Source organism: Tachysurus vachellii, chromosome 11 (genome assembly GCF_030014155.1).
Source record: "Tachysurus vachellii isolate PV-2020 chromosome 11, HZAU_Pvac_v1, whole genome shotgun sequence".
In the NCBI taxonomy this organism is placed as follows: Eukaryota; Metazoa; Chordata; class Actinopteri; order Siluriformes; family Bagridae; genus Tachysurus; species Tachysurus vachellii.
The window spans coordinates 27,539,386-27,553,930 of NC_083470.1; the positions used below are offsets into that span (position 1 = coordinate 27,539,386).

Here is a 14,545-nt window from a genome sequence, read left to right on the forward strand (position 1 = left end):
ATCTCACGCTGCAATAATCAGACTCATCTAAATCACACCATATATGTATATATGTATATGTTAATGTCATAATTGATAACATTAGACGTTACTGATACTGAATTTGTCTGTGTGTGTTTTGATTAATCAGAGGCTCCTGAAATAAGGAACATGGTTAAAGAAGTGATTGTGCTGCTGAATCAGAAAGTTGTTCTGAACTGTGATGTTCACGGATTCCCCAAACCTTCAGTGACCTGGCTTAAAGAGGGTGTTCCCATAGCAACAGGTCTGTGGACTATCACTATAATCACAAGCTAATAAATAATAATGAGCAGATAAAGAAAGCATGTAATTATGGTGAAATTGCTCTTTGTGGTGCTGATGATTCTCATGTTTCTCACAGGGGAGCGCCTGGTGGTTGTGTCTGATGGATCACTGAGACTTTCTCAGGTTACACTGGACGATGGAGGATCGTATTCCTGTCTGGCACAAAATGCAGCTGGCAGCACTGAGGGCAAAACTGAACTCATCCTGCAGGGTATTTAACTGCAAATGGCTCATTTTTACAAAGTGCACTTGCACTGGGTGTGAGGACATTTTTAGTACAGTGTGTAGTATAACTGTGATGTGTTGTGTATATTCGTGTATGTGCTGTGTGTGCTGTAGGGTTGCTTAATGTGGACACTGGTGTCTCTGTATTGTGTAATGCGTATACTGCTGTGTGTTGTTAAGTGTATTGTGTGTTAAAAGACTGTATAAATGCTCAATAAGTGCACTAATGTGTGTGAGACCTGAATGTGTGTTATTTGTGCATTTGTGTATCTCTGCAGTTCCTCCTGTCATTTCTGTACCTCATGATCAATACACACTCAGTGTTGGCGAGTCTGTCAGCATGCCGTGTTCAGCGATCGGTCAGCCGGAGCCGGAGCTACAGTGGCAGAAATTGGGTGGCTCTGTTCAGGGAGTAGCCAACCTACAGACATTCACCAATGGAACACTGCACATCAAAAATGCTAAACTTGAAAATGCTGGAGTTTACACGTGTACAGCCTTGAACAGTGCAGGGAGAGTGAGCCGTGACATCACACTGATTCTGCAAGGTTAGAAAACACACACTGTGTTTCACTGTAAAACTGGTGAGATAGTTGGGGTTTTGTTGGTAAATATTGCTGTTTTGGCTTTTTCAGTCATGCCCATGATTGATGTCACTCAGTCAGAAGCGTCCTTCATCCAGGGCTTCCAGAGTCTGCTGCCGTGTTCAGCTGTAGGGTTACCTGAACCCAAAATTCACTGGGAGAAAAACGGAGAAGTTATCCAGAACCTGCAGGGAAAATTTACAGTCCTGAGATCAGGAGAGCTAATCATTGAGAGAACCCAGGTCAGCGCACACACACACACACACACACAATCTGTGATACTAAGCTGTAACTCTTCAGGCTCTAACTGTTCCCTTTTTCAGCTCTCTGATGCAGGTATTTTCACCTGTGTGGCTGTGAATGCAGTAGGTTCTGCGCATCACAAAGTCCAGCTGTCTGTTAACATGAGGCCAGAGTTTAAGGAGTTACCGAGTGACATGACACTGAGGGTGGGGCAAAACCTGACCCTCACCTGCCACGCCCACTCCACCCCACCCCCTATTATCACCTGGACTGTTAATAATCGTCCCTTTACAGGTAAGCCTCAGGGTTACATACACACTTGTTGGCACACACATGCACACACACACACACCTATCAGCGCATACACACCAGCATTGATGTTTTCCTGCTTCTCTTGGCCAGGATACAGTGTGGATGAAGCGGGTCGGAGTTTCCTGATGATTGAAAATGTCACATTGAAGGATTCAGGATCATATGTGTGTACAGCGGAGAACGGTGTTGGGTCGATCCAAGCTTTAGCACTTATCCACATCACAGGTGAGTTTTACATGCAGGTGTGTTCTGCACACTCTCTCAGTTTCCTTTTTTTCTGCCTCTCTCTCTCTCTCTCTCTTTCTATTTCTCACTGTCTTGGTCTTTTGTTCCATCTCTCTCTCTCACCCTTTCTCTCTCTGTAGAGCCTCCAGTTCTGAGAGGAGCTGCCAATGTGTCTCAGTTAGTGTCTCTTGGTGCAGTAGTTGTGTTGGATTGTCCTGTTAGAGGAACTCCAGCTCCAGTGTTGCTCTGGTTTAAAGATGGCCACCTGCTGCAGGTCACTAAGCACCTTCATCGTCTCCTCAACGGCTCTCTTGTTCTGTACAGTGCCACGGTAACCAGCCCATATTTTCACTGTATCTGTTATTTATACACCACACACTGTCATGTCAGCTGCACTGGATGGTGGAAAGAAATTGTGTGTGTGTGTGTGTGTGTGTGTGCGCATCAGAGCAAGGATTCAGGAGAGTATCAGTGTGTTGCTGAAAATGAGTTGGGAAGTACAGAGAGGACAATATCTCTGAAAGTACAGGGTGAGATGTTTACCATTATTGTGTTCTGGTATTTGTCTTACAATTATTACATTCAATAATCAGTCTAATCAATTATCATTTTAATCTTTAAACAATATTTGTGCTGTAGATGCAGATGGTTTCTCTCCCTGGGAGCAGTGGGGGCCATGTAGTGTCACATGTGGGCGTGGCCTCCAGCAGCGAACCAGATTTTGCAACAACCCAAAACCATCCAATACTGAAGCAGCATGTGAGGCTGCAGATACTGAGTCCAGGCAGTGCCAGGCATCTTTATGTTCAGGTGGGTGATTTATTTATTTATTTATTTATTTGTTTTAATAAAAATAATTACAAAACTTTACACTCAATTTCACACACACTCACTTTCTTTGTATGTCTCTCTGTCTGTTGTAGACTCTCTCCGCAGGGCACGAGCCAGTGTGATCGGGATGGTGAATGAGCGTGAGTTTGGTGTGTCTTTCCTTGAGGTGAACATCAGCAAGAACTCTGAGAGCAGAAGCAGCACACTGGAGGCTCACATGGAGAATGTTCCTCACAGTGTGGGTTAGTCACACACACAGATACACAAACACACACACACACACACACACTCACAGATACACACACACACAGACTTTAAAATCCACATTGCTACTCTGCAGCTTATGGGTACACAAAACAAATGTGACAGCTTCAAGGCAGTGATGATACTGAACAGAAGTGATCTGCTTTGCTTTTTTTTTCCAAAGCAATTGTGTGATGGTTTGGAGAAATCTGTTTCTCTGACATGTGGTCTCTCTCTCTCTCTCTCTCTCTCTCTCTCACACACACACACACACACAAATAATGTAAACTGGCAAGAGTTGTTGAGATCAGATTCCTCTCCTGCAGTTGCACTTTACTCAGTTTACAGAGCCTAAGGAAGCTGGTGGATGCAGTAGTTTAATGGTAAAGGTGTTGAACTACTGATCAGAAGCTTGTGAGTTTGAATCCCAGGTCACCAATCTGCCATCGCTGAGCCTCTGAGCAAGGGCCTTAACCCTTAATTACTCAGTTTTATATAATGAGATAAAATATGAGTTGATTTGAATAAGGGCATCTGCCAAATGCTGTAAATGAGCCACTTATGTAGGAATCTGAGAACACAATGCTATGAATGTTAAATAGAAAGTTATAGAAAGGAGAAGATCTCAGGAGGTTGAAGGAGAATTAATGAGTTTCTATGTGTGCAGGTCCTTTGATTAAAGTTCTTATATCTGCTTTGACTCCGATTTACTGGACGGCTGTTTATGAATCAGCAGGAACTAAGAACGGCTTCTCTATCAGCCGGGGGATTTTCAGACAAGAATCCCAAATGGAGTTTAACACAGGTAACATTTTCAGACAGGATTAAAATAGAATTACACCGGAGACCTAAAAATAATTCAACTGTAATAGGACTGACTCTGTGTTTTTGTGTGTAGGAGAGATCTTAAAGATAACCCATGTGGTGAGAGGTGTGGATGCAGAGGGAGTTCTGCTAGTGGACATGGTCATTAGTGGATTTATTCCTGCAGTGTTTTTATCCCCAGTACTACATCAGCAGGTCTGAGTTTAATTTTCATTAGAACTTTACATTCATGTTGAATAAATACAATTTTGTGTAAATATCTTTGTTTCTGTAGGATTTTGAAGAGACATATGTGCAGGTCGGCACTGGTCAGATTTACTCCTGGTCTACCCAGAATTCTTTGCAGGAGGGTGATGGTTCGGTGCTGACGCTCCGCTGTAATCACTCACTGTTGTTTGATGGATCAGTGAAAAGTTTCACTCCACTACTGCAGCAAATCCGTCTGTCACACATCAGCAGCTCCTACAACATGTTAAAATTCAGTCTGGACTTTCGCCTAACAGCAGTGTTATTGCTGCCAGGTCAGACACCATATAAATTCTAATAACACAATTATACTACTCCTGTAACTACCACTACACTAATAAAGTTCATCATGGTCATGTTAACACTAGCAGGTCTGAGCAGGAGAAATAACATACACCATGTTTATTATGTCACTAAAATTTAAAAAAAAAAAATTTTATTTAAAAAACCTAGTTTTGTCATAAATATAAAATATGTCATCACATGTGTGTTTTATTTTGTGTAGATGGTGATGGAGAGAAATGCCCAGAAGGATTCTTGCTGGATGAATCATCTTACTGTGTTGGTAAACATTTTTAAATGATTCCATTTAGGGATACAATTAGGCTTTACAACTGGCTTTAGGGAAAGCAGGGTATGCACAAATTTTTAATGTGCAGGCTACAGACATCTGAATTAATGTGTAGATATAAACAAGTATAATCAGGTTCTTAGTATAACTAACACCTTTAGTGTGTTGTTGTGTTTTTAATATGTTAATGTGTTTCAGATGAGGATGAGTGTGTGTCGGATTCTCCATGTTCTCACTCCTGCGTTAACATTATGGGGGGCTTCAGCTGCACCTGTCCATCAGGATTCACCATCAACACTGAGAGCAACAGCTGCCAAGGTCTCACACACACACACACTGTGAGTAATGAATAAACACTTATAATTCTAACACCGCACATTGTGTGTGTGTGTGCATTTCTGTCCTACAGATATAGATGAGTGTGTAGACGGATCTCACATGTGCCCGCATAACCAGTTATGTGTGAATACAGTTGGAAATTATCGGTGTTCTGTGAAGTGTGGGCTGGGATTCAGACACAGAACTGGTGGTACTGAGAACAGAACCAGGACTGATGGCTGTGAAGGTACTGTAGAATTTTAATAATATCTCTTTCTTTGGGTGGCACAGAATGGGTGTCAGTATGTCCTCATTTTCATGGACACTTCCTCTTTTTGTGATCTAAAAAATGTATCTAACCTGGATTTTTAAATTTTGTAGAATTTCTGGGATTTGTGTTTGCATTTATGTCAATGTTTGCTCCTTCTCACAAGTGGTTAGTTATGTTCATGCCCTGCATGCATTTAATGGTCACAATATTTGTCTAGGGTTAGGGTCAGTAGCCTCAGCTCGTGTTTGTAGGAACAGTGATTGGTTGAGAACAGTAACCCACGGTGCCTACACAGGGTAAATACAAAGATGAATTACAGCAAAAAATGACTTTTATATTAAGGTTTTATAAGAAACCTTGAGTGGAGCCAGACTCAAATGGGAACCTCATCCTGCCACACCAGAGAGTGGGATTATTAATCATTATATACACGGAGAGTAGGATTAGAAATCATTATAAACAATAAGAGTGGGTTTATAAATCATTATAAACACTGAAAGTCAGTGAAAGGTATGGAGGTACTAGGGAGGAACTCAAATGCAGGACAATATAAAATGAACTGGAGGGAGATCATCTGGTGAAAATCATGCATGATAGATGTGCTTAGCGCTGCCTGGATAAAAAGCCTGGCGACCCGGAAGTGACGTCACCAATGAGCACTGCAAACTGGAGCTCTTGAGGAATACGCTGACAGAGAGTGGGGTTCTATATCATTAGTAACAATGAAAGTGGGATTATAAATCATCTCTAAACACAGAGAGCGGGATTATAAAATCAAATATCTTTACCATGCTCAAACATACCCACTGACAATATGCAAGTCTACTCAAAGTAATTGTATAATTATGTAGTATGGATGTGATAATTAGAAGGCTACAAGAATGTGAATTTGTGTAAATTGAAGTTGTGTTATTTGTATTTATTAGATGTGGATGAGTGTTTGGAGTCATCGGTGTCTCCCTGCCAGCATCGGTGCTTTAACACACTTGGCTCATTCTTCTGTGGCTGCCGGTCTGGATACCACCTGGTGGGACATCGCTGCTTTGGTCAGTGTGTGTGTGGCTGAAATGTTCTAAATGGTTAATGAAATGATATAACAGACTCGTACTGAGGGAGATGTTGTATAAAACTAAAGAATTAAGAATAAAGAGAATTGAACAAGCTAGCAACATTGCAGCATTGAACAGCACCAATTAAACAGTCAAAGCTGCCAATTTATACAACTGTCGCGGTGAGGCAAAGAAGAGTGAGGATCCAAATGCAGTTTAGATTTTTAATAGACCAAAACAAGAAACAGGCAAACAAACAAGCAGGCAAAACAGGGCAGAACACTGAGCAACACAGGAAACAGGAACATAGACGTAAACATACAACAACGACCAACACCAGGGAAGTGAACAAACAGAGTAGATATAACAAACAGGAACCAATCACAACGCAGAGACAATCAGCGACTAACACGATACACCTGGGGGGGAGATAGAGTGCAATTAGTGTCCATGGTAACAAATGAGTGGGCGGAGCAAACAATTAACAGCAAGGCAGACAGCAGACAGAAACAGGGCAAAACACAGACAGACTCATTACAACAACGCTGCCCTTTCTAGATAAATAAAATGCATACATTTATTGTGAAGGTTGTAAATAGGAATAATGTATGCATGTGAAGATGCACCAATAACACTCAGATGAACCAGCTGCTATACTTTCTAGAGAACATTTAATTGGATGAACACAAAGCACAAGAACTATAGAATTGAGTTTTGTTTTATTCATTTGTCATATAATTAGAAACATCATTTTTATGTCACAGCAAATATTCAGACTGAATTGCTTTAAATGGTAAACCTTTTTAATCATTTTATTTTGTGTGTGTGTGTGTGTGTGTAGATATAAATGAGTGTTTGAGGAGTGTGTGTCCATCTCACCAGCAATGCAAGAATACAGATGGAGGATATCAGTGTTTTGATAGCTGTTCATCAGGAATGACCCTGGCTGAAACTGGTGTGTGTGTGGGTAAGTGTCAGCAAAATTTAGAAAATGGATAGTTTTAAGTGTATTACATTAAAGGTATTTAAAGACTACTTTAGAGTACTTAGAAAGAGACTGGGTAAGCAAGATCTGTTTGAGTGGAAACCACTGCTAACCAATATGAACATAAAGTCTAACAGAGAAGGTCAAATAAGAGAGGGCAAATACTTTTTTTGTGGCACACAGATCTTTTTTTTTTTTTTTTTTTTAATAGTTAATTTGCCATTAAACAGATTAAATCTTTACTGGAACAGATTTCCTGTCATTAATTAGAAAGATCATACTCTGCTGTTTATAATACCTGCTTATTGTGATAATGTGATTATCAGCACTACATTTGTTTTTCAGATGTAGACGAATGTAAAGACGGCAGTCACATGTGTCGCTACAGTCAGATCTGCCAAAACACGCTTGGTGGTTATGTATGTGTGTGTCCCAGAGGCTACCGGTCACAGGGTGTGGGCAAGCCGTGTGTAGGTGCGATTTATTAGTGTTCATGATAAATGTAAAATATTTTACATCATACATACATAGAAATATTACATCACACATCATACCTACCACTCCACACTCCACCACGTCACTCCACCCGACACCACACTACACCACATCATAAAACACCAAAAAAAAATTCTGATATGCTGATTGTGTGACATTATAAATATGTGCATGATGTTTTACTTGTTCTCACTCTGATGTGCTAGATGTTGATGAGTGTGCACAGTCTCCAAGTCCATGTGGGTATCAGTGCCGAAATGTACCTGGTAGTTTCCGGTGTTTGTGTCCCCCGGGATCTATCTTGCTGGTGGACGGCCGCTCGTGTGCTGGACTTGAGAGAGCAAATGTGTTTAGAAATCGAACTTGGGTTGGACTTCAGCCTCAGTTGGTATCCACAAGGGGTAAAACACTAATGCTGCTACAGAACACACAGCCAGGGGCACCATGGAGCAGTTTACACACCTGCCCACCTGGTTATACAAGTAAAGCCAGTACCTGTGTGGGTAAGTTCCCAAAGAAAAAAGTACAAAAAAATGAAACAGTTTATGGATGGACTGAAAAATGCAAAATTTCTTTGATGTATGTGGGATTTTTTTTGTGATTCTGCTCTTCTTTCTGCTCAGACATTGATGAGTGTGTGCTTAGGAAACCGTGCCAACACGAGTGCCGCAACTCAGTGGGAAGTTTTCAGTGTTTTTGCCCTTCGGGATATCAGCTGATGCCCAATGGTCAAACATGTAGAGGTACTCTACTCAGGTCATGAGACCACATTATGTTCATTAATGTCAAAGTTTTACATCTGAATGTTTGTAGCAGAAACAAATATAGTAAAATTTATATTCTAAAATAATCATGTATTGACGCTACAATTTCAGATATTGATGAATGTGTTGAGCACAGTTTACAGTGTGGACCAAGCCAAATGTGCTTTAACATGAGGGGGAGTTATCAATGTTTGGACACTCCCTGTCCTGCCAGCTATCACAGAGGAGGAAGTCCAGGGTAAAAAATGATAAATGTTAACTTCACAACCTCATCTGACTGAATTGAAATTCATGTTCAACTTTAAACATGTTTAAGCTAATGGTGACAAGCAGTGTACTCAAAGTTCAAGATCTGTTAGAAAACGTTAAAACAAATGTAAAAATCATAATTCTTTTTCTGTAATCAGCGTAAAAAACATGAGTCAAAAACATGAAACAAGCTAATCTATGAAAAGGAATATATGTATATGAGGAAAGAAGTTTGACAGTACAGTGACATGTACAGTCAAGCTAATTAACAAGTCAAATTATTGGTCCTCTATTTGCCCACAGCACGTGTTACAAGCCCTGTTTACATGGATGTGTCACAGGATCCTCTCTCCTCCTTCAGTATAAACTCCTCACACTTCCTTTGGGAATTCCAGCTCAACAGAACGTCATCCGATTATCAGCATTTTCCGAGACTGGTGTTCTTCAAGAGAGTACAGTTTTCACCATTCTGGAACAAAATGGAGAGATTACAGAGGGGCTGTTTGGGATTAAAGGCGAGGCTGGAAGAGGAATCGTTTTCACCACTCGCTATTTAAATCAGTCTGGTCTGGTGAACCTGAAGGTCCAAGCAACCACCCGGAATCAGCTTGGACAAATCACTTACCAGAGTTTATTCATCATTTACATATCCATTTCTGCTTATCCATACTGATCTCCAGTCATCCACAAACATCCCTTCAGTACTGGTCCTACAGTGTTCATTGTGTGTGCAGTTTTAGTAAATAAGATTAAAGGGTTTTCACAGATTGTTCTGTTATCATGCCAAGGAATAAAATTTCAGAATTATAATGGATAACACCTGCTTGAAATGATTACTTTACTATATTTTAGTACTTGATGTTTTTAAAATGTGTATTAATGTGTACATTGTGCTTTGAACACTGAACTTTAGTGAGCTGCTGCTGTGAGAAATGTGTAATAAACTGCAGACGTGTTCTCAGCATTCTTAACATCATTGGAGCTTCATTTCAATAAACCTTTATGCACTGATCATGCAGGAAGAAGTATTTTCTAATGCAATAATTCTACTACAATAACTTGATTCTACCTAGATAGTTATCGTTAATTCAATTCAATTTGTTTGTATAGCACATTTAACAATTGATGTCTCAAAGCAGCTTCACAAATCTAGAAACAGTAAAATTTAAATGTTTAAAATTAAATGACTATTTATCTCTAACATCTATCAACATGATCAAGCCTGAGGTGATGGGGCAAGAAAAAACTCCCTGAGAAACCAGATTCAGAAGAGAACCTCATCTTCATTTGAGTGACACTGGACATGAAATAATGTAAATGTAAATAATGTTCTTTCTACAACAGTTTGTAGTCCAGTGGAAATTAGCAGCCAAGAGTTCAGGATCATTTTTGAGTTCATTAGAGACTGACTGAAATGTTTGTCCTTTGACTAAATTGTCCTTTTCTGTGTGAACTGAAGATACCAGTTTTAATAAATCATAACATTAAACTTGTCTCTGTAACGTTTTTTTTTAATGAATGTAAATGTGCTGAGTGATTGAAACAATGACATTTTACTCACTGAGTGCAATGATACAAGTTACTGGCAACTACTACGCACATAACATATGATTAGAGAACATCATGTGTATATTTACTTTCTATAATAAAATTATATTTTAACAAATGGCACACTTTGTATTATCATTGTTATTTATGTTTAGATGCGCTTTTGTGGATTGTTCTGAAAGTCATTTGGTAACTGCTTATATGCTTTTACAGTAGCATGCAGCAGCCACTCCGGATTCAATATGGTGCTATTTACGTTTTTTACGTTTTTACTTACGTTTTTTTAGCCCGACTATTACTAGTACATGGACGACAGAGACAGCGGTGTTCGTGTATACAACCGCCAGAAGTTAATAAAATACAGAAATCGGGTTAGGGTTAGGTTTTTGAAAAGTACAAAGACTTCCCCCATCACAAACTGAAGCCTGCATGGTTAGATAGGAAGCCAAGGATAGGGCACTGGCTGGCGCATGTTATTGCACTGCTATCGCTCTGACAGAACTCTTTCTATTTGTGTTCCCAACTGGGCCTTTGATGCTGAATGAAGAGGAGGTGAGCCACTGGGCTGAGCAGGTCACCAATGTTGTTATTATTAAAAAATGTGTTGTAATTTATTTATTTTATTCATTTATTTATTATTATTTTTAGTATTTTAAATTAAGTATTGGCCTAGTTTGTAAAATTAAATGGTCTTTTATGAATTTCAGGACATCATCAATATTGCACCTCAGATTCATCAGATGTTTCAGCCTTTGGTCACTATACACCCTCTTCTGAGGCGGCCAGCCGCAGGTCGATCGAGCCTCGGCTTGTGTCCCATGTCCAATCAGAAGTTTTTTATTTCTAAAACTAAGTATCTACTTAGGGTTAGGGTTTTTGAATTAGGGTTAGGGTTGGGGTTAGGTTTTAGGTTTGGGGCTAAGTTGTGAGGGTTCAGATTTTGGGGAGACCCCTGGTAACAGTGCCCTTATGAGTCAGCCCAAAATCATCATATACCCTTACAAACATTTAATAAGTAAATTAATTAACATATTTACATAGCACCAATATATTTAAATAGGACCAACATATTTACATAGGATTATAAGAGAGTAAAACTTGGTGTAGGAAATATTTACACTTATTAGGGGTGAGGAACAAAACACAGTTAACTATCCTAACATGCTATCACAATTTTACATAATAATAATTTTTACATATTTTTCAATATTTACATGATCCTAATCAAAATTTTTTAGCATTTTTCATTCAGGCCATGGGGGGTATTGGGTGTTTAGTTTTCTAATCCAGTGTCTCTCTTTGGTTTGTCGTTCCTTTGTAGACCACGTTGGGTTGTGTTATACCGCGAGCCTGCAGACTGCCTGGAATCCATGTCTCAGAAAGTGGTATACAAGGTGAGTATGTTTTTTCTTCCTGTGTCTAATGTTGTAATGGTGTGCTGTGAGTCTGGTCTGTATTAAGTTCCATGTTTCCCCAATGTATTGTTTACCGCATGTATTGCATCGGATCAGATAGACGTAATTTTTTGTCTTGAGGGGGATGTTCTGTTGTAGGTTGTATGCTTCCTCTGTGACAGGGTTCCTTGCTATTAGATGATCTGGTGGGGTTCTTTTTCTTTTTGGTTGGGGGGGATGTAATTTGCTGCGGACCAATAAATCCTTCAGGTTGGGGTTCTTCATTAAGGCTGTTAGTACCCGAACACTCAAGGAAGATTCGAACATGGTCATCCCCGAATGTGGACTGGAAATTGTGTTTTAGAGTCCTGCTTAAGCAGAGGTTGTATCGGGAGAATTTGACTGTCAGCGGAATGATGACTCTCCCATCCGCTTTCCCTTGCTGGGCCGGAGGATGTGGGGGGGTCCCTCCTCTAGTCGGTATAGACTGAACGGAGGAACCCTCTGGTGTAGCCCCTCTTCCGGAGTGCCTTGAACAAAATTTCCTTGGCCTTTAGGAAATCGTGTTTTTGGGTGCAAATTCTCCCGAACCGGATTAATTGTGCTTTGACGATTCCCCTAAAGGTGTGTTTGGGGTGGTAGCTGTCCTTGTGTAGTAGTGCATGGCTGTCGGTCTCCTTGAAGAATCCAAATTTCCTGTGGTGTTGAAATCATTGCCTTTTATAGGTGGTTGTGTCCAAAAAGTCTACCTGTGAGTTGTGGAGCGTGTGTTTTAACTTTATGGTGTCATGATGGTTCCTCGGGTCACGGGGAGCCTGTGCCTATCTCAGGCGTCATAGGGCATCAAGGCAGGATACACCCTGGACGGAGTGCCAACCCATCGCAGGGCACACACACACTCTCATTCACTCACACAATCACACACTAGGGACAATTTTCCAGAGATGCCAATCAACCTAACATGCATGTCTTTGGACCGGGGGAGGAAACCGGAGTACCCGGAGGAAACCCCCGAGGCACGGGGAGAACATGCAAACTCCACACACACAAGGTGGTTGCGGGAATCGAACCCCCAACCCTGGAGGTGTGAGGCGAACGTGCTAACCACTAAGCCACCGTGCCCCCTGCTTTATTTGTTTGTCACTCTATTTTACTCTTTATCCAACCATCTATCTGATCTATCTATCGATACAGATGTGCAGGGAAGCAGAGTGGGGGTGAGCTGCTGGGCTGAGCAGGTCAACTCCCTATGCCTGACTGGGCATATTACTGCACACCTACCCATCCTGTAAACCCGACAACCGGGTCAAAGGAAGGGTAGGTGTGGAGAAAAAGTTAAAGGAATGAATGTCTTTTACTTAGAGTCAGATAGCGTGCTTGGTCCAAAGGCAACTGGCTGGGTAGGTTTTTGAAAGAATACAATGACTCCCCCCATCGCAGGGTCTTAACCTGTGTGGTTGTATAGGGAGACAAGGGAAAGGCACTGGCCGGCGCATGTTATTGCACTGCTATCGCTCTGTCAGAATTTTGTTTTAAATAAGACCTCACTGGGTTTTTTTGATGTTGAGCAGAACGAGGTGAGCCACCGGGTTGAGTGGGTCAATCTTCCATACTAAAAGTTTTTAGGTTTTTGCTTTATTAAGAAAAAGTTGTTTGCTTAATTGTTTATTTATTTATTTTATTTAAGAATGCATTTTAACACGCCTGGTTTATTTTAAGGTGTTTAGGATTACTGACTAAATTTTAGGACACATCATCAGTAGTGCACCTCAGATTCACAGGGTGTTTCGGCCTTTAGTCACTAGACACCCTCCTCTGAGGCGGCCAGCCGCAGGTCGATCAAGCCTCGGCCTGTGTCCCAAGTCCAATCAGAAAGTAACTATTTCTAAAGCTAAATAATCTGTATTGAATGAGTCATTAAGCTATTTGCCTATTAACCTATTTTAATTATCCTATTTATTTATTTTATTTTATATATTTATCTATCATTTACTCCTGAAGGATGAGAGTTTTTCTAAAATAAGAAAATGTCTGAAATAGGAAAGAATCTAAAATAAGAAAGAGCCTCTAAAAAGGAGGGATTCCCTTTCCTATTTTAGCCATCGCCAATCTTGGATAGTATTTTTTGTTACCATTATAATTTTTCTAGCATCATTTTTCTAAAATAAGAGAGTCTCTAAAATAGGAAATAATCTAAGATAAGAAAGAGCTTCCAAAAAGGAGGGATTCCCCTTCTTACCTTAGCCATCACCAATCTTGGTTATTATTTTTTGTTACCATAATAAGAAAGTTTCTAAAATAGGAAAGAATCTAAAATAAGAAAAAGCCTCCAAAAAGGAGGGATTCCCCTTCTTACTTTAGCCATTGCCAATCTTGGATAGTATTTTTTGTTACCATTATAATTGTAAACATGGGTTAGGGTTAGGGTAAACACAATGGTGGTGTTTTTGAGTGGATGGGAGTTTGTGGTTTTTCAGAATGGCTTGTCAAAATCTGTGAGGAGGGGCCTATTTTTCAAAATGTTTCACGAGGGACCTATATTTCTATGCGTTTCAGGCGACGCTGATTCACCTGGTATTTTTGGGTTTGGACTTAGTGAATTTTTCAAAAAAATTTTAGGGTTAGGGTTACAGTATGTTGTGTGGTCAAAACGAAAATGCACATGTGCAAATGCACATTTTTGCTCATTTTTTGCTCTAGAGCTCTGAAATTTGGTATATATACTAATTTGGGGGTGGGGAGTCGATTGCACATGGTTTCAGCTCGATAGCACCACCACGAGTCAAGATACGGTATTGCACATTATTTTCCTATGTTTTTTAAACAAACTTAGGGTTAGGGGTTAGGGTTAGGTTTTTGGA

At 40.2% G+C, this 14,545-nt stretch overlaps 1 protein-coding gene across 2 annotated transcripts in view; it reads left to right on the forward strand.

Moving 5' to 3' along the window:
- hmcn2 (hemicentin 2) overlaps window positions 1-10,231 on the forward strand; it is a 33,794-nt gene extending 23,563 nt beyond the window's left edge. The window contains exons 38-60 of one of the 2 annotated variants that reach the window (XM_060881349.1): window positions 131-265; window positions 383-517; window positions 810-1,079; window positions 1,167-1,357; window positions 1,439-1,652; window positions 1,761-1,895; window positions 2,036-2,226; window positions 2,344-2,425; window positions 2,535-2,705; window positions 2,819-2,968; window positions 3,637-3,774; window positions 3,868-3,989; window positions 4,069-4,315; window positions 4,546-4,605; window positions 4,810-4,929; window positions 5,021-5,176; window positions 6,127-6,246; window positions 7,091-7,216; window positions 7,580-7,708; window positions 7,936-8,232; window positions 8,353-8,472; window positions 8,605-8,731; window positions 9,046-10,231. In XM_060881349.1, the coding sequence (XP_060737332.1) occupies window positions 131-265; window positions 383-517; window positions 810-1,079; window positions 1,167-1,357; window positions 1,439-1,652; window positions 1,761-1,895; window positions 2,036-2,226; window positions 2,344-2,425; window positions 2,535-2,705; window positions 2,819-2,968; window positions 3,637-3,774; window positions 3,868-3,989; window positions 4,069-4,315; window positions 4,546-4,605; window positions 4,810-4,929; window positions 5,021-5,176; window positions 6,127-6,246; window positions 7,091-7,216; window positions 7,580-7,708; window positions 7,936-8,232; window positions 8,353-8,472; window positions 8,605-8,731; window positions 9,046-9,415 (3,806 nt within the window). In that variant the 3' untranslated portion in view covers window positions 9,416-10,231. Of the gene's footprint in view, window positions 1-130; window positions 266-382; window positions 518-809; window positions 1,080-1,166; window positions 1,358-1,438; window positions 1,653-1,760; window positions 1,896-2,035; window positions 2,227-2,343; window positions 2,426-2,534; window positions 2,706-2,818; window positions 2,969-3,636; window positions 3,775-3,867; window positions 3,990-4,068; window positions 4,316-4,545; window positions 4,606-4,809; window positions 4,930-5,020; window positions 5,177-6,126; window positions 6,247-7,090; window positions 7,217-7,579; window positions 7,709-7,935; window positions 8,233-8,352; window positions 8,473-8,604; window positions 8,732-9,045 lie in introns of those variants that run through there. The other variant, XM_060881351.1, reaches the window with a different exon arrangement.
- The last annotated feature ends 4,314 nt before the right edge of the window (window positions 10,232-14,545 follow it).